General features: G+C 42.3%; 1 protein-coding gene across 5 annotated transcripts in view; it reads left to right on the top strand.

Annotated features, from left to right (window-relative positions):
- Positions 1 to 19,967, top strand: part of CDHR1 (cadherin related family member 1) — a 71,461-nt gene that overhangs the window by 20,836 nt on the left and 30,658 nt on the right. For 2 of the 5 annotated variants that reach the window (XM_072930977.1, XM_072930975.1), the window contains exons 4-12: positions 1,375 to 1,509; positions 2,145 to 2,202; positions 4,264 to 5,960; positions 6,707 to 6,802; positions 14,788 to 14,933; positions 15,757 to 15,807; positions 16,634 to 16,723; positions 17,212 to 17,298; positions 19,012 to 19,128. In XM_072930977.1, coding sequence (XP_072787078.1) covers positions 5,900 to 5,960; positions 6,707 to 6,802; positions 14,788 to 14,933; positions 15,757 to 15,807; positions 16,634 to 16,723; positions 17,212 to 17,298; positions 19,012 to 19,128 — 648 coding nt within the window. In that variant the 5' untranslated portion in view covers positions 1,375 to 1,509; positions 2,145 to 2,202; positions 4,264 to 5,899. Of the gene's footprint in view, positions 1 to 1,374; positions 1,510 to 2,144; positions 2,203 to 2,238; positions 5,961 to 6,706; positions 6,803 to 14,787; positions 14,934 to 15,756; positions 15,808 to 16,633; positions 16,724 to 17,211; positions 17,299 to 19,011; positions 19,129 to 19,967 lie in introns of those variants that run through there. The other 3 variants (XM_072930976.1, XM_072930979.1, XM_072930978.1) reach the window with 3 other exon arrangements.

The raw sequence follows: 19,967 nt of genomic DNA, 5'->3' as shown, positions 1-19,967 counted from the left end.
ATGAAGTTACTTCTTTTTCCCAGGAGTTCCCCAAACCTCTGCTGCCACCCACAGTGAATGACAATAACTAATGATAAATCATGCAGGCAAATGCTCTGAGATTTTTGGTGTGCAGACTAACATTTTTTCCGATGGGATGAAAGTACCATCTCTTTACTTGTGTGGAAAAAATGCCCACCACATTTTGTTGGGAAAGCACTTTGTTGTCTGTTTTAAAGCAAGTGTGGAAATGCTAAAACTGGTAGATATTTGTTCTCCTGACATTGTAATATTTAAATGCCTTTGGAGATAATAACATCATAGCTGAGTGTTCCTGTTCTTGTTATCCAAAATAGAGGGGTTCAAATCCAACAGGCTCAAGTTGATATAATGCTGGTAGTCACCTCTCTAAATCTTGTTTTTTCTTTCCATAAATTGGGAATGTTTTCCTTCTTCTGCTCTTTGGGTGTATCTTCCTGAATCAGTTGAGTTACAAAGTCTTATTCATGCTACGTGTTTTATCAGACTGATTTTTTTCTGATGAGGGTGCTGAAATACTGGCACAGGCTGCCCTGAGAAGCTGTAGATGCCCTGTCCCTGGAAACATTCAGGAGCAACCTGATCTAGTTGAAGATGTCCTTGCTCATTGCAGGGCTTTGGACTAGATGAGCTTTAAAAGTCCCTTCCAACACAAACATTCTGTGTGCTACAACCCAGGTTTCACCATTCTCCTGCACGCTGCTGAGGTTTAGCATAGCTGCTTAGTGGAGCTGCAATATAAAAAAGGATGTGTAGACAGCTGAGTTAGAACTCATGTTGTTCATTAAATTCCATAAACCAAACAGTACAGTGTCACTTTCAGCCTGGAATTACTGAAGTAAGAGTGGTTTATAATTTTAATCAAGATCATGCATGGTCACATCAGTATCTTTTGATTACTTTTATGTGAATTTAGTGATCTTTGGCTGATTATTTATAGACTGTCTGTACTAGATATGAAAACCCCCATGTGTCAGAACTGTAACAATGAACTAATTTTCCTTTTTGAATATTAAATTCATTCCATTAATAGCAAGAAAACAAAAGTGAGAGGAAGAAAGATGTGTTTATTTGTTTGCATTTTAATGTGTCATGACTACTAAAACTTCCATGTCATTTTAACAAATTTGCCTATCCTAAGTGATGAGAGTGGGCTGTGGAGAGATGCAGAAACTATCATTTAGGAGGTGACATATTTGTTCTGGCAACTGGAAGGAACAGAGTTTAGTGATAATGGCCAAGGACTCAAGAACACATCTCTGATTAGATTTAACCACCAAAACATGGGACTAATTCTCTTTTGTAGCTCCTACTGAGCAAGGTTTGACCTATTGCAAATCTGTTTCTCTCTCACAGTTGGTAATTCAAAATGTAGAGGTGGACCTTGTAGACTTCTGAGGAACTTTAATCTTTTCTCTCCTACCAAAAAACTGGCCCAGGTTCTTGCAGATGCCCCAGTTCCTATAGTTTCTCCCAGCAACCAGACAGAAGGTACGGTGCTGTGCTATGAAAATGTAAAATTCTTCACCACCAAAACCAGTCATCTGAAATGTCATCTACAGCTGCTCCTGTATTTCCAGCATCATCTGTATTCTGTATTAATGGAAATTGGTGGAGAGTGATGATATGCCCCAGTAGAAATCATCTCTCAGTCCTTTGCAGGGAGATGTTTAGGAGGAGGAATGATGTCGTTTGGGCAGGCAGAGTGTTTTGTTTGGTTTGTGGTGGGAGCTGTGTGCTTAACTGTGCCTCAGCTCTGGTGAAACAAGAGTGCTCTGACCCCTCCCAGGTGCCAGCCAGGCAGCAAACACCCAGGCAACAAGTGTGACCATTACATTTACCTTACCTCAGCATGTCCTGCTGCTCCTAAGTTGTTTGGAGATCAGCTGAGACAATTCTTGCTCAAACCATGCTGTGGAACTTGCTACTGAGCTGAGCCTTCCATGTGCAAGGGACAGCCCAGCTGGGGCCAGGGTTGTTAGGGTGTCTGTCCTACCTATGGTTTTTGTCATAGCCCCTTCCTTTGTTTTCAAGTTAAAAAAGCACTTCCCAATCACTTTCAAACATGTAAGAATAGAGAGAGTTTTGAGAAAATTTGACTGAGGCTCCACTTCTCTCCTTTGCAGAATTGCATGAGGAATTCTGAGTGAACCGTACTGTGCACAATGCCTCCAGGTATCAGTGGTAAGTTCCATGGCCCCTTTTAGCATGTGATGTACAAAGAGAAGGCCACAATGTGATTTGGTGTCTTTCTGCCCATGCTGAAGTTTATATAAAGTGTGCAGCACTTTCTATGTTGAATTTATTGACACACCCAAATGTGCACACAAAAAATGCTGCATACTCCTCTCCAGGGTAATGCCTAATGTCATATACACCCTGAATTCAAGGACAAGCATATAAAAAAAATAGCTTTAACTATTGTTATATGAGTGTGAACTTTATTACTTATTAATACTTGTCCAGAGCATAGAACAGAGGGAAATGGAAACACAAAATCTGAAGACAGTATATAGTAGTTAAAAAGCAAAGCAGGACAGTGGAAAATAATATCTGTTATTTCTTTCATTTTATTTTTCTCACTATTTTTAAATTGCAAATGCATGTAAGCATCCAAAAAGTGATGAAAATGCAACTCATGAAAACCTCCTATTTATATGCCAAGCAGGCATTCCCCAGGTGAGCAGCTCTAATGTGATCGCCCTGAGGTGGAAGGGCCACTCAGGATGTGGAATGAGTAATTTCCCTCTGTGCCAGCTCAGTCGTGCCCTCTGCTCAGCCTGCCAGCACAGGTGGCAGCTGGGATTCCAGTGGCACAGCTGGGATTCCAGTGGCACAGCTGGGATTCCAGTGGCACAGCAGGGCTCTCCCTCCCTCAGCTGTGAGCAGGCTTCCCACTGCCCCCACCCCGAGCTCCTGGTGGCATTGCTGTGCTCCTGGGGAGGTTTAGGTGCCATTTTATGTTGGCATCTGCTGCCCCTTCTAGTCTGGCCAATATTTTAGGCTGTGCTTTGGGACTGGGCTCAAGAGCAGCTGTCTTTGTGGAACTCACAATTCCCCCATTCAGGGTTGTAGAAACAGAAAAAGTGAAGCTCTTGGTAGTGATGAAAGCCCTTTCTTGATTAAGGAGGATTACTAGTCTGAGGTTTAAAGTTTAGGGCTAAAAAAGTTAACATGGTGGAGCCCAGGATTCTCCAAGATTCTCAAAGAGATGAGAGTTAACAGGGCAAGAAAAGGTACTGCTTTCCTGAAACCCCCTCCTACCCCTTTTCTTCCAAAGGAGAAAATTCATCAAAATAAGCCTGGATCCATGACCTCTGTTGGTTTTGATCAAAGTGTATTTTCTGACAGAAAAAACAACTCTGTCAAATGTTGCTGTGTTAGGTATGGATCTGACTGTGCATAGACACATTTTAGCTATGTAAGGGGATTAAGAGCTCAAACTCATTGAAATTCAGGAGGGAGGCATTTTGCTTCCTTGGAGATGCAGGCCCTAGAGATTCAGATCCCCAGGGGAACAGACAGCTATTAACTTTGACAAGAGCTCTCCATCACTTGTTCTAGGAAAATTCTCAGTAGAAAAAAATCATGTTGTTAGTCCTGGATTGAGGAGGCAGATGAGAAGACATTTAGGTGCTATTTATATTTTCTTTCGGGCACCATGCAGATCTATTTCTGTGATTTTTATCAGTGGTTTAATACTATTTTTGACAGAGGTGGGTGATAGTCCGTATAACAGGGACTAAATTTATATCTGTCTTCTATATGTGTATCTGCTCCCACAGTTTTCAGCTTTCAATCCCCATATCATGAATTTAAATGCACTAAACATACATTTGTTTTTCAGAGTTGCCTGCTGCAGGTTTTCCTGAGCTTTACAGGCCACTGCTGAGTCACAGATTGGTTCTACATGGAGCTTTTGTAAATAATGCTCTACAAATATAATCATAGAGTCAGAACAAAGGTTTGATCCCATAGGAGATGGTCAGAAAGAGATCAAGATGTTAAGGAGCCGTCCCCTGGTTTAATTTCCGAGCTTCTGGCAGGTGATAATGTAGTGCTGTACCGAAACAGGGTTTGCATCTGTGTCATCACGTTTGTTAGTCATCAGTGAAACCAGTCTTCATTAATTTGGCTCATCCATTTGCAGCCTTCTTTTGCTCTCTGTACCATTCTCTGGTAAATTCCATTATGCATGATGAGTTTTGTTAATATTGGCCCAAGAGTTTTGTTTTTCTCCCTCAGAGAGCCTTGCAGCTGAGCTGTTCTGCAGGCAGAGGTGTCCTGCCAGCAGCGCTGTAGATCCCAGGGGATCTGCAGGTGCCCACAAGCCCTGTCCACATCGCACAGCACGGGAGCAGCACAGCAAAGGCCTCTGCCATGCCCCCCTCCAGCATTTGTAAGGTACACTATTCACACTATAAATGTGTGACAGGATCTGTCAGCTCCTTCTGCAGGACAATTATACTGAAGCTGCCCAGCCTGTCCCTCCCCTCCATGAGTGATGGAAGCACTGCCCAACTTCAGCTCTGCACCCCAGGGGCTGGGAGGGGAGGGGAGCCTGTCTGTGGGGTTATGGCTGGGTAACAACCACCTGTCCCTTCTGCAGCTTCAGCAAACCATGGTAAAACACACGGGTGACTGAGGGAGCCTAAGTTTCCACTGCTGCCCTGTGTGAAGCTGCTTCCTGGCTCTGCCCCTGCTTTCAGTGTTCCTACCTCACCTGTGCCACTGCAGCCACCCAGCACATGCAGCTTCTGCCATGTTCTAAAGCAGTGTGATGGCAACTCTTTGCCTGATTAACTCCCTGGACATGTCTTTCGCTCTGGCTCTTCATTAACCCAGAAAACTCCATTAACACAACCATAAAGAGCAAGTACTTTGCTGCAGGTCAGGTTTAGCCAGCTCAGCTCCAATGTAAACATCTCTGCTTGGCACACAGGTGCTGCAGGATCACTGTCACAGAATCATCTGAGCTGGGAAGGACCACAAGGGTCCTTGAGTCACTACTGTCACTGATGGAGCTCCTTTCAAGCACATTTATCTGTGCTTTATCCTTAGTGTGGCTGATTTTTAAACATGTAGTGTATTGCAATATATGTATTTTTAGTTAGTGAAAACATCTTTTATATGTCAAACCAAGCAATTTTAAAAAGCTATTCTGTTAGCTTTTTCAGTGTATTGATGGTTAAACACACTTCTTAGTATGTTGAAAATTTCCTGCTGAAAGTAAAAGATGCTTTCAGCAATTCATGCAGTTTAAGAATTAAATGATCAGGCCAATTCATAAAAATAACATTTTGACTTCTGCATTTTTAATATGCAATGTTGTATATGTTTTTGCTATCATAAGTGCTTTCTTTTAAATTGTAACAATCATTTCTGTTGGTTTTGCTAATACTAGATTTTCTTCTTTTGTAGTTTCTCAAGATTACCAGAGCTAAAATAAAATAAACTTCTTTTAGCACTTTAAAACACAGAACTGTCTTAGAGAATTAGAGTTCAGAAAGAAAACAAATTTCTACTTTACCTTCTCCCTGACTTGTGTGTTTGGACAGCACAAACACAGTACCAACAGCAAAACATGGGAGTTACACTGATTCCTCCAAATCTTGTCTCAGAGATGAGTCCCACAGCTCCCTGCAAAGTAATTGGTCTAATTAGGTGGTAGGAAGGAGCTTCTTTAAATTCCTCAGAAATTAAGACGTGTCATCCGCTTAACATCTTAGCATCTGCTACTGCCTCTTCCACATTTCTCTGCTACATCAGTCTGAAGGGCACTTTCCTGGACATTTCAGAGAGACAAAAAAATAAAAATAAATAAAACCAACAAAAACCAAGCCCTTATAACACAGAAGAAGTTGGCTCTTTCTTCAGTGGGATGAAGCATGTAAGGCATTTCACCCCCTCCTTATTTCTCAGTTTGGTGCATGTTTGCCTGGGTGAGTACAATAATCACTTTGTTAAGTAAAAATATAGGAGAATAAAAGCATAACCTTAAATCCTGTAGTTATCCTTACTGATGTAGTGTTGTTCTGAAATATTTTCCATGGCAACTGGTCCTTGTGCAAATGTAACCCTCTGTGTTTATATACTTGCAGTTTTGTTCAAATGGGCTATTTTGAATCTCTAACAGTCAGTCAGTAGAATGACAACTAATTTGTTGTTTTTTGTTTTGTTTTTTTTAACTTTGCTGTTGTCTGGCAGCAAGTAAGTATTTAATTATGGCTAATTGCTCATATAGTAGGCATAATTTTAAGGCAGGATGTGCTTAGAACACTGGGTAAGGCACCAAGGCACTGGGAAAGTTTCAGGCTTGTATGTGTAGGGGAGAGGCGTTCCATCATTGCAAACTGAAAAAGTTAATTTTTCATTGAAGCTGTCTGGAACTGGTTGAGTTTTTTAAGGGAGATCCTGCTATTTGTTTTATTTCTGTTGGTTGGGAGGTTTTTTATATACTCTATTTCCTGCCGTGTAAATACTGGCACAGTGGTATGTAGAAGTAATTTTATTAAAAAATATCTATACAGATACAGTTCTGAAACCTCATTGCAGCAACTGGGTGTGTTATACACTTCTAGTATTCCCTAAACAGCTCCTGTTTACTGGGAGTCAGATAACTGAGACAGCCAAATAACTGTCACCTACAAAATGCTTTTGTTTGGCTTCTGTTTTGTTTTAATTGCAGTTCAGGCAAATTATGCCCCCTATTTCTTTGATAATGGAGCCAGAAGCACAAACGGGAACATGGCACTTCTCAGCCTTTCAGAGGACACGCCTGTTGGTCAGTATTAAAATGTTGTTTAATGTATGTTTAAATGTATGTTTAAATGTATGTTTAAACTGTGAAACTGGAATTGCTTGCTCTTATGATTAACATATATATTTTCTTGTAGGTTGTTGTTATATGTTGTGATCTTAGATATTTTTCTCTCAAGCTTTTAATTGGCCTCAATTTAAAATGACATTTTTGAATTGTAGCTGCAATTTAAAACATTAATTCTAGCTCTCTCTTTTTTTTTTTTTTTTTTTTTTTTTTTTTTGTCAACCAATCTATTCACAGCTTCAGAGAACAGACCTTTGGGGTTAGATATAAATTTGTGGTGAGAGACTTCTTACCAATTCTGTAAATGCTTATGAGAAGAAAGCCTAGTTTCTAGTAATTTTATCAGCCTTGGTAAAAGCAAGCTGTACATTGAAAATTAAGGGGCATGATTTTTTTTTCTAAACATATTTTTAATATTTATGTACAAATGGTAGAAAATGTTTCCACTTGCAGTGAAAATTGCTTTGGCTAAATAACCCAAGTTTTTTTAAATGGTTTTGTTTTGTTTTATTGAAAATTCAAAAATTGATAGTTTTCAGATTTCAGCACTTCAAGGCAGGTCTATTTATGCTTCTTTTAACAGTAGTTGCACTAAGAAAAGTTAAATAAGAACAAAAGGTGATTTATAATCAATATTTTCTGTAGGGGAAAAATAATCTCCTCAAACCTAAACAATTACTTAAAAATATATTAAGTGATGAACATCACCTTTACTTCAAACTTTGTAGTGAGATTTTATTTAGGATTTTCTTCTGTAGCTTTCACAGGCTAAATCAGAAAAATATTTAGTTAATGCAAGCTGGGTACCGAAGCACCCCTTTGCTTGTGCTCATGCAGAGAGGAGCAAGGCATGAGCACAAGGGCTCCCACAAGGGCTGAGGCAGCTGGGGAAGGCCAGGCTAAGGGAGGGATCAGAGGGCACAGCCTGCTCTGCAAGCCTGGCATTGCCACCCACGCCTTCTTACAGCAGACCAAGGTCACTCTGCTCTGGGAAGCAGCTGCTGGGATTGCTCAAAGTCTCCATTTCTGACCCAGTGGTGCTCATGTCACCAAAGACCCACACTGGGCCTGCTAGAGGGTGGGGAGAGGGGTATTTGGAAGCAGCAAATTCTCCTTTACCTGCTCAGCTTGAAAAGAGGAGGGGGAGAAGGCAGCACATAGTGTAGAAGTGACACATCCTGACAATGAACTTAAAAGGAGCTTGCTTATGATGCAGCAGGAATTTGCTATAAGCTTGCTCAAGCTTAAGTGGAAAGCTCAGCTTGAAGGCCAATAGTAATGTAGTGGCACTTGCAAAAGCCAGAGGCAGACCAAGGAGCTGCAATTTTTGCTGTACTTCTGCCTGGATTCTCATGGAAACCACACTTAGTTCAGCCTTGGCACTCCCTACAGTTCTGCTGATAGCTGGATTAGATTAGCCAGTGGAATCACTTCTCCAAGTGTAGATAAGGCTGTAATGCCAGACAGCCACAAAATGGGACCCCAGCTCAGTTTGTTTGGGCTGGTTCTTGCCAATTCCACCACTGAAACCACAGGCAGTACAATTGCTTGCCATCCAAGTCCCACTCCCTGGTGTGGTGCCAGCCCACTGACATTCACAGAGCACCAGCCTCTCCCTGCCACCACTGGGAGCCTGCAGGCACCTGCGTGGGGATGAGGAGATAAAGATGGCACAGAGCCACAACATGGGGAAAATGTCCCTCCTGTCAGGGCTGCAGCACCACATCGTCTCTCAGATTACAGTACTCCCTGCAGCAGTGAAGTACAGCAGGAATTCCCACTGCATCTGATCTGCTGCTCCAGCAGCCTAAACCAGGACAGTGTGCCTCAACAGCAAAACAGCAGTGTGAGGGATCAGAGCCTGTGTTAGTGCTCTCCTAATTAGCCCGAGTAAGAATAATGAGATGTATGTGATAGGCTTCTGTATGTGCTTTTGTAACACTAGCAGCCAGACTAGGAACACAGAGGTCTCGGGAGAATTTATGCTTTGCTTCCAGCAGTGATGAAGCTCAGGCTGCTCTATCTTGAGAGCTGCTGTGCTTCCTGCCTACTAGCTTCATCCAGAATGTGCTTACATGTGTTTAAATTGGCTGGCTTGTACTTCTAATTTGATGTGTAAATGTGCTTTAAAAGACAAGAGAGACACAGCTTCTCTCTGAAAGCTCCAAAAGACCTGTGGAAACCTTGGGAAAGAGATAAGACCTTACTTTTGAGAAGACCAAACGTGGTTGCTTTGTCACACAGCTTCCAGTGCTTCTTTGGGCTAATTCCCAGAGTACCTTGACAAACAGCTCTAAGTACTGCAAGGTCCTCTCTTCTGAAAGCACTTTTGGAAGTTCCATTGGAACATGGTTGCTTGGGATTTGCTTAATGCAAACTGCTGCTGCCCATGTCAGCGTAGCCACTCCCCGGGGAAGCTTTGGCAGAGCCGGTCCCAGAGAAGGGCACAGACAGCACTGCCATTTCAGTGCTGGGTGTGCTTTCACTTTGTACAGGGCAAGAAGACAAGAGTTCACATCAGACCACAGCCAGATCTTTGTGCCAGAGCTCAGTGCTAAATGGCTCCCAGGCTGGCCCTTTTCTGTGGCACGGCAGAGGAGAATATTGCTCTTCATCTCTTGCTCTGATCTCCTCCAGAAGCAGGAGCAAGAATCTGGTCTCCCATGTCCCTGTGCAGTCCCAAGCATCCACACTCCTGCAGTCATCTCTCAGGTTGAGCAGGATGATCAGTGACAAACAGGGGAACTAAAACTTCCATTTGTTTGATTTTGGATGGCTTCACTCAAGTTTAGGTGCTGCAAAAACGGACATGTTGCTATTGGATCTTCCCTGTCCTTATATAAAGCTTGGAGTCATGGGTCGGATGCTGTTCTTGGCAGCAGCAGTTGTCTGATCTGTGCAATGCCACAGACAGCAGCTTTAATAAACCTCCAGAAATTTTACAGTCTTTGACCCTGCTGAGATTGCAAGTGGTTGGCAAAGTAGTATGTGTTAGTTTTATTCCCAGACATCTGTAGGCAAGGGACATGGGACATTTGGGAACACAGAAAGGACACAATGGAGTCTATGTGGCTGTAGAGATATTGCAGTTCTGGAGCTGTGAGAACACATCAAATTCATTATCATTCTCATATCATCCTTAACTTGACCTTTTTTCCCCTTGTCTAGTTTTGCTTATTTACAGATAGTTGTAACTTTTGTACCAAGTTATCATAAAAACAGCAAGTACTATTTCTGCATGAATGCTCGAAAGTACCTGCAGATTCTCAGATCCTATTTATTGCTGCAGGGCTTGAGACCCCTCAGGGTAAGAGGGGCCAGGACAGCAGCCCCTTTCAGTGCCACATTTAAGAAAAATGGGAGAAGATATGTTATATTTCAGGTATATTTAGTGAAATAGCAGTTGGTGTTTGTGGTTTGGCAGGGCAGGTGGGTAATTAGCTCTTTGCATGTGTACATACAAAATGTGCGTGTGCTCCTAATCAAGGTCTTAAGGCAGGAGTGAGTTTCTATTTCAGGTTGTTTGTTTCATCTTACCTCATAATCCCTGTAAGCCTCATGGTGGGGACAGAGTGGGACTGGGAGCAGCTGCAGAGCAGGGGATTGAAGCATATGCAGAAGGTCTAAGTTCATTACTCTCTCAAAGCCCAAATATCATCGGTGCTCTGCAGATCTCTGCATGATCTGCTTGCATTTCCCTTTCTGTTTTTTCCCTTGCCCCCAAGAAGGCACTCACTCCCTTAAAAGCCAGTTTGCAGTGGCAGTTCTTTGATCAAAGCTACAGCTGCCACCTACTCACCACTGGGTGACTGATTCCTTCAGATCCCTCCATCCTTCAAGCTTGCTCTGTTCCTACATGCTCCTGGTCTCCTTTCTTCCCATCATTCACAACTGACTGAGGAAAGCCTTCTTGTTCCCTGTGGTACCTATCATTCTTTCCTTGTTTCTGTCACCCTGGTCCACCTCTAGGAAAGCTGGGAGCTGCCAGAACAGAGCTGTTAAGCACAGCCTGCCTTCTGCACCCCTGTGGCAGTGCCAACGTGCACAGAGCAAAGCAGAGCACTGCAGAGATGCTCTGAGGACTCACAGGTGTTACAGCCTTCAATTCTCTTTAGATTCTTCTGACAGAAACTGCAGATACATCAGAAAATTGCACTCAGATTGGCTTCTCCTTGGTTGCCATGGGTGCTGCAGGACATATTGCTGCTGCCCATGGGTCTGGGCCCCGTGCTGAGCCCTTGCTGCCATATCCCATCTCTCCAGGACAGGCACTGGCAGCTGCAGGGTGTGTTTTGGCTGCTGCTGTAGCCTTTTGGGCTGCTGATGCTGCCATGTCTCTGCTTTGCTGGCTGGCTGGTGCACCAGGGTGCAGGGAAGGAGCAGGAGACACCTGGGCATGGTCTGGAAGGAGCAGTAGCAGGCAGGGAATGGGGAAGGGACTTTGGGGTTGTCATGGTGTGTGTCCATAGCCTCCAGGAGCCTGAGCTCCCCTCTGTTGGGGTGAATTTGGTGTGAAAACAGCCATCTGTGCATTAACTGTCCATCTCCTCTTCTGCTGGGGAAATGGGCCCTCAGTTGAGACAGGTGGAGAGCAGACATGGGACCCCAGGCAGGCAAGGTGGCATTTGCTGTGACATTAAGAACAGAGGTCTCTTGTCCTGGGAGCATGGCCTACATGTCCCTCTCAGCATCTTGTTAACAGTTGTCAGCTGTGGGGGCTAAAATTTGAGCCACAAATAAAGTAAAATGGAGCAATGGCATCATGAGACAGCCATCAGCCCAAGTGGCAGAGCAGAGAGCAAATGACTTTTAAGATGGAATAGAAAAAACAGAGTGAAAAAGCCTGGCATGGCTCCTGTGAGAAGCCACTGCAGGAAGCAGCAAGCAGCTCCCCAGGACTCCCCTGTCCCAAACTGATGCATATCCTCTGGGTACTCAGAGTATCCAGCTCTCCTAACTGTGGCATTTGCCCTATCCTCAAGTAAAGACCATTTTATTCCCATATTTTTATGACAGAGAGAGGGTGTTTACTTCGTATCCTCTGGTAAAATTTCATCTGTCTTTTTCATTTATTTCTTTTTCAGCAAGTAGAGGCAGCACACTGAGAACAGATTTTTAATTGGCATTAACACTGTGGTGAGAAGTGTTCCTGGGGGTGTTAATGATATGGAGAGTACTGTGCAGTGAAATTACAATTTGGAAAAAATAAGGAATTATAATGAGTTAGAAAATAAATTTTGATCCACAATGTAATTTAAAAGGCATGCGAGTATTTTGTATTATGAAAAATAAAGTATCAGCTTTAGCTAAAAAGCAGAGTCCACTGTAAAGATCAATGAAGTCCATCGTTACTTACTCAGAAAGCTCAGTAATTTCAGTCTGTACCAATATCAATGTTTCTACTCAAATTTAGCAGCAAGAAAATTCCTGTCTTCCTTATAAGAAAAATCTAAGACACGTAGGAAAGGAAACTGTGAGATTTAAAGAACCAGCCCAGGTTCAAATGGGTTCACATAAACTTTCAGCCTGTTGTTCTCCAGCCCTGTGCCCCCTGAGGAGTGGTTTGCATTTGTGTGCTGCTGGTATTGGTACTTCAGGGCAGCCACAGCAGAGATCCTGTGCCTGGTGTGGAGAAGGATGCTCTCAGGCTCCAAGAGAGCCCAAGTGTGGTGTCCATCCTGTTTCTCCACAGCACTGCTCAGCAGCTGCTGCAGGCATCCACACAAGCTAGAAACAGGCAGGACAGCCAGCTTTGTGTCAAGTGAAAGGGACAGAAAGTGCAGAAAACAACTGAGAAATAGAGACAACTAATGACCAAAAAAAGGCTGCAAAAAAAGCATAATTTTATAAGCATATATTTATTTCTTGAAAGCATATATTTATAAGGAAAGCAGTGAGATGATGACAGTTGACATCTTAACTCTCCAATTGGACCCAGCTGTGATATTAAGGCAAAGCTTTTGAGAAACAAGAATAAATAAGTCAGTGCTGGTGCTGCAGAACCTTCCAGTTTTCAAATTTCTTTCTCTAATATAGTTGTATCAGGAAGCAGGTGTCCTTTCAGGATACTATTTTATATCAGTCCCAGTTAATTCCTCTCCTTTCATTTCCTTGTGTTTAGAGAATTGTTACGGTCAGAAATGTCTCATCATACTGCTCATTGTCTTTCCCTAATATTTTTCAGGGGTCACAGTTACAGATGTGTTATTTTCCATTCTGCTTTGTGGGAAAAGTACAAGAAAAGTATGGGAAAATGTTTTGTAGTTTTGTGAACTGTTTTGTAAGTCTTGATTATTTGTTGGCTGGTTGAACCAGCTCGTCACATGGTCTCTTGTAAGTGCTCTTGTGGGTGCATTGGTTTTTGCAATGTAACATTTTCCTGTACAAAGGTGCCCAAATATTGCCCTGATAATTATCATAAAATAGTTACTCCTAAGTGAGCACAGATTCCACATGGTTTGGTATAATCTCTTGCTGTGACAAGGAGACAGCCATGCTTTGCAAATATCACCACTGGATGTCCCACGGTCACTAAGGGCCCTGAGCAGCTTCGGTTTGCATGCCAAGAAAGAAGCAAATTACATCCAAAGGTTGCCTTGCAAAACTGAGGAAACTTTTGAGAAGCTGACCTGTCTGTGGTGTGGGCAATGCTTTAGAATTAAACACAAGCTTACAGATCTGTTCAGTGATCTGTGCTACTGAAGAGAGGAGATAAGAAAAAAAATCTCATTTTTGTGTACTAAATTAAACATCTGCCAAACTTAGGGACAGAATAATTCAAAACTGAGAGTTTAGTGTTCTTCCTGAACTTTATGCTACCTTTCTTAGCAGGGATGCTTCCGTCCTATATTTGGGTTGCATGCAGGAGCAAAACTCACTAATGACTAGTGAGTCACTTGTCACAGTATTTCCATTGCAGAGGGCTTTGTTAGATGTAAAGCAGTTTCCATAAAGCTTAACCTCTACAACCTGAATGTCTTGGGTAATTTACCCAAGGCACAGCAGATAGGAAGGAAACAACAACAGTGGTTTATATTCCAGGCTCACTTAACTGGTGTTTGTAAACTACTTGAAGTTACTTAGATGAAGCCATTAAAGCATAGTGGAATGACATGTAAGTTCAAAAAATAATACTAATAAACACTCTCACCGTGCTTTGAAAATATGGGTGTTATAACTCCCCCAGGAATTATCATTTATAATACACAAAGCAGTTTAGTGGAAAAACTGGCACCAGCTTCTCAGTGCTTAAAAATAGAAATAACAATCTTTCTCCAGCTTCTGAAGGAAATACATTGATGAGTTTGAAAAATTTAATAATTGGTATGAGCATGACTGGGTGTGTCAAGTAAAGAATTTATTGAGAACTAATGAGTGGGAGTGAAATAGGAGAGAAGACTTTTGCATCTATTAATTCTGAAAGTGGGAAAGTATGAAATGTCCTTGCACCTCCCAAGTTCCAGATCTCAGTTCCAGTCCTGAGGGAGCTCTCCCTGAAAGGTCATTGCCAGATTCTCTGCATGCTAATTTGCAGTTCTGTTGTTCCTACAAAGAAGAGGTCTGGGAGGGCCTTTTGGTGCTGCTGAGACTGTCACCCAGCTGAACAACAGCATCACTTCTGGCTCACCTGGGCTGAGATCTGGTGAAGAGCTTGTCACCCATGTAAACCCTTGGATTTGAACAGGCTTGACCTGGGTGCAGCTCCACAGGAAAGGGCCTAAAGTGACAGAAACCAGCACTGATGAGCTCAATTTAACCAGTTGGCTAAAAAGTTGCCATCAGGACTATTGACCTGTCTGCTTATCCGTATTTCCCAGTAAGTGGGTTTGATTGACAAAACCTTTTCCTGCTGCAGGGTATCCAGGTTCCTAAGGAACAGACCAGTGAAAGCCTCACTGATGGAAATAACCACAGGGAAATGCTGTTGAATATCAATTTTTCAGGTACCCATGTGTACACTCTGAATGGAACTGACCCAGAAGGAGATCCTGTGACATATGGCCTGACCTATGAAGCTGGATCAAGGCGCTACTTTTCTGTTGACAAGAATCATGGAAATGTTACTTTGATCGAGGAGCTTGACAGAGAGGTACAATCAAATGGCACCACTCCAGGTGTTTGTGGAATTTCTTTCAGCTTAATTTGATCTGAGGCTTTGAGGGACAAGGCTAGTTTATTAGCCTCTGAAGCATGTAATATACTTTGCAATTCTAAGACATTATACATCACCCATCATGTTGCATTCCAGTTGACTTGTGCCACTAACATTGCTATCAAATTTTTCAGCTGCTGTCTGTCCAGCTTTTTTCAAAAGAGAAGTAGATTCTTTGTTTATCTTCCCCTCTCCACAACCCATCAAGAGCTTAGGGGCAGCTGCAGTCATCAAATCCTCAGAAAGGGAACTCTCCTATCATGAGGAAGAAGCAGAGATTTGTGTAAGCAGTGCTTCAGGACACTCCTCTAGTACATCACAGCCCTTGAGCCAATGTAACTATGCTGGTTAAAGATGCCTAAAGCCAGCCTTATTCTGGGAAGAAGGCATTGAACCCTTCATATCTCCTCACTGAGAAGCTTACACAATATTTGGTAAATGCTTTAAAAATCTGTACACTAATACAGAAGAATTTGGAACCAAAGTGCTATTTCAGGGAACATTCTTTGAAAAGGGTGACTGATTTTTAGGAGCACTTTAGGAAGCCACAGGGATTTCCAGAGCAACCATCTCCTGACAGTAGCCACAGAGGGTTCAAGAAGCTGGAACTTCCAAGGGGTCATCCTGGCCTCTGCTGGGATTGCTCTGTGGTGTTAGTTGTTATTTTCATCTGCCTGCCTAGACAGGTTTAAATCTGCAATCCTTTTTCCAATCAGGACAAACACCATCTTTCTAACAAAAGAATTTTCTTCATTTACAGAAGGAAGATGAGATTGAAGTTATTGTCAGTATTTCAGATGGCCTGAGTACAGTAAGTATTTAATTATGCTGTAGCTTGTCAAACTGTCTGTCCTCATATACCTACTCCTATGAAATTACCTTAAAGGGAGCATCTCATTTGATCAGAAAACATAATCTCATTAGAGCCTTACCTCCTGTTCCAAGAGCCACTGAACTCACAGTTACTCTAGTCTCATTTCATCTCCTTGCTCAGCTATTTGAGGATAATTACAATGAAGTGTGAGCTGAAATAGTGACTGAGCAGCCTGCAGAATTACAGCAGCTTCCCATGAAGTTTCACTGCCAGTGCAGTCAGATTCATGCCTAAGATCTGGAGGCTTTTTGGAGAAATGTGTGACATTATAGGAACCAGTGTTGTGTGCCCCAGAGCTGCCTGTCCCCACCCCCACAGTGTTTCTCCAGCATGATGTTAAGAAGATTTGCTTAGGCTAAGGTGGTGGGGGTTCCTTGTCTGCTGCTAGATAAAGCTTTGCTCATGACTAATCATTAAGAACTTATCTGAGGCACTAAGCATCCAGTCCTACTTTCACAGATTTTCTTGGTATTTTCAATTTGTGGACTGATGCTGTCACAGCCAGGATGGCAGTCTGCCAGTAGGCGGATGTGGGCTTCATCACTAGAGGTACCACAGAAGTGGGGCCCTCTTCACATCCACAAGGCTGGATAAATCTAGAGCCCTTCCTCATCTCAAATAAATTAATTGAGATTATTACAAGAAATTTTTTGAATGTCCCAGCCTCCTACAGGCACAACTGCCCTGGAAACCTCTGTAAAAGGGAAATAATGGGATTCATAAATAATGGGAGTCATAATGTGCTCTTCATATTCTACTCCAGGTTTCTGAAAAAGTCAGGATCCTTGTAATGGATGCCAATGATGAGAGCCCAGAGTTCATCAATACACCTTACATAGTCCAAGTCCCAGAGGTTGGTGAAGTTCCTTTGCATACTGGAAATATACTTCTATAGGATGTAAACAGGGGCAAATATGTTTTCAGTAAAATAACAAGTTGTGCAGGACAGGTTTGCATTCTTTTGGTTTAGGGTTTGGGTAGATATTTAATATTAACTGCAAACTTGGGGAATAAGTCTGTAGGTACTTAAGGTGTGCTATTTTTGGGGTAAGTTCCAAGATGTGAGTCAATGTGAGTTTTTGGAATTTACTACAGTGGGAATAGGATATATCCAGTCTCAGCTAAAATATTCTGCTATTTTTATTTCACAAAGTGTTTCTTCTTGTTTTCCAGTTTTAATCTCTTCCCTCTTTCCTTTCTGCTCTTTGGTTCCCTCAGTGCTTTTACATTCTTTCTACCATCACACTCTTTTGCTGCCTCCCTGCATGCTCATTGTTCATTTCTTTTACCTCACCTGCTTTTCTGTTTCTGTGTGACTCTGCTAACTCTTTCTGGTCACAGAACACTCCCTCCAGCAGCAGTATCTTTAAGGTCGAGGCAATAGACAAAGACACGGGTTCTGGAGGAAGTATCACCTACTTCTTGCAGGTAAAGTATTGTCCGTACCTTCACAAGTCATCTCTCATTTACTGAGGTTTCAGAAAGCAGATTTTAAAATTATTTTGGGGGTTGAGTACGCTGCTAGTGCCTATAGAGCAATTTTGTACCATGCACAAGAAAATAAGCATTGGCAGGAGGGATGTTGTCTGACTGCAGGCAGCCAAGGGGGATCCAGCAGGCAGTAAGGGGAGCTGGAGTTGCCACTGACACTCCTGTGCTTGCCAGCAGGACCCCTCATGGCAGGGCTCTTACTGGCCCTTCCTTTGGAGTGACAGAGAGATTAGCTGGTAATCTTGTATGCTTATGGGATTTCTAAAGCATGAAATAGCTTTCTTTAGGGAGCAAAACACACTGGAAACACAAATGTGCTCTTTAGTGTAGCAGGCTGGTGCATAATTGATACCTGGATCAGAGTGTGAAATGAGAGGTACTAAATCTTCTCCCTGACAAAGCAGTGGCTGCCTGAAACCATCCTCAGTTGCTGCCCACTGGTGAAGAACTGAAAGGGCTCCAGATTTAAAGCAGAACCTCTGTATTACAGATTGTCTGTATGTCACAAGGGCAATTTTTTGCATTATGCCCTTCAAATTCCTTCTTTCTACAGGTAGTTTCATCCAGGTTATCTGCAGTTCCCTTGCAAACAAAAAAAAACCAAAGCAAATTTGTTTTGGATAAGAATATTATTTAAATTTATTTTATCCAAATTTAATTTTGGATAAGAATATGGAGACAAGTTAGAAGATATTTACATAGCACTAAAGTTAATCCTGTTAAGAGCTTGGGCATACTGTGAAAGAACACCTTGAGTGTCTCGTTGAAATTTAGCTTTGATTTCACAAATTATGGTCCATGCGCAGGATTCAATTTTGCACAGGGCTTTTATCAGAGAGCTGATAGTCTATGAACCAAGGGACAGCAATTTCAAAATTCTGTATCTAGTTTATGATATATTGTGTGGCAGAAAGGATAACAAATATGTGATTTGTTGAAAAAGTCTTGCCATGTCTTTGGGCAAAGTTTCTGAGAATTCTCAAGTTGCACAGAAAAAACCTCTCCACAAGTATGATAAAGGCAGGTGCTGATGTCTGCTCAAACAGCCAAAATTATCTGACAGTGGCCATTGTGTCTGGATACAAGAACAGAGGTGTTTGTACAGATATCTCCAGTTCAGAAGAATGGAGGGAGGCATTTTTAGGCCTCTTTTAAAGTCAGATGTCCTTTAGGGTTTTTTTGTACATCACAAAAATCACCAGACCACCACTGTGTTTGACAATAATCTATACATGCAACCTTTCAGCTTTTTTTTTTTTTTGAAACTAGTAGAACTTTAAAATACTAAGGGATAACACCATTTCTTGTCTTCCTTTTTCCCTTCAATTTTTTTACTGTTAAGTCTCCCCACCTCTTTCCACGCAATTAACTGAGTTAACCAAAGTGTAAGTATTTGCAATTAATTACTAAAAGATTAAAAAAATCTACATTAGAAGTAACTGATTTATTCTGAATAATGAGAGACTTGTGGTCGGTTCATGAATAGTTCATAAACACACAGAGGTGAAATTCATCAAATACATTATTCACCCAAACCGTGTCATTATTCTAGTCTTCTCCCTTAGCAGGTGAAATAAAAGATTATTCCCTATGGCAATCCTATCTCCATATATGTAATCCCTGTCTGTTTCTTCTTTTCTTTTCTTCTAGAACATCCATGCTAATAAGTTTACAATAGACCGTCACAGCGGCGTCCTGCGCATCAAGCCAGGGGTCACCCTGGACTATGAGAAATCAAGAACACATTTTGTTGTCGTCGTAGCCAAGGTAAAAGGCTTTTATGTGAGACTAGAGGAGGTGGGGTGTTGTGCTTGAGTGGGACCAATTAGTTTGAATACGAGTGCTGCTGAAGCATGAAGGCAGCAGAGTTACTCCTGCTGTAACATCTGGAGGTGTGGGGGGTAACATGGAAAGGTGAGGGAGGAAAGGTAGCAGGTGTCTGATGCTGAACAACATCTGGAGGATTTGGGAGGCGGTTTCCCACATTTCATTCATGTCACCTGAGTGCCATGAGACTCACCTAGAAGTGAAGGGTTGGTGTGTCCAGCCCTGGCTTCAAGAATCCTGTGAGCCCAGGGCTGCTCATGCTGCCCAGGGCACAGCCCTACCACCACAAGGACAAGCCCCTGGCAGGCAGATGGGCCACAGTCACTACCCACAGTAAGACACAGGACACAGCTAGACCCAGCACAGCACAGGTGATGGATTTCTTTTCTGGAAATATCTGTGAATGTTTCTTTTTTTCCCTTCTCTGCTGCCTCATGGCAGGAGCTTATTTAAATAAAGCCTGCAAATATCGCTGCACGTCCCTTCTTGCCACTGTTCCTTTCTTACTGTGCCTGTGACTGCACAAGCTAACAGGCATTAAAAGTTTATAGATTCTGAAGTCGCTCACAATCCTGTGGGGACCTGTCACACAGACAGACTCACATGGGTGGAAAGAGAGCAATTTTGCTGTAACTTATGGGGACTTGGAGTTGCTCATATTTTATAAAAAATGTATGGACCTTTTCATGTATTTTTTAGCCAAGGTTCATTTGAGAAGGAGTAACAAAATTTGGCTTAAATTCTGCCTTTGGGGCAGTAAGGAAGAAAAAAAATCAGTG

This window comes from Taeniopygia guttata, chromosome 6, assembly GCF_048771995.1.
Source record: "Taeniopygia guttata chromosome 6, bTaeGut7.mat, whole genome shotgun sequence".
In the NCBI taxonomy this organism is placed as follows: domain Eukaryota; kingdom Metazoa; phylum Chordata; class Aves; order Passeriformes; family Estrildidae; genus Taeniopygia; species Taeniopygia guttata.
Note: the sequence above shows the minus strand (reverse complement) of the source record. Positions and strands in the feature narration are given on the sequence as shown.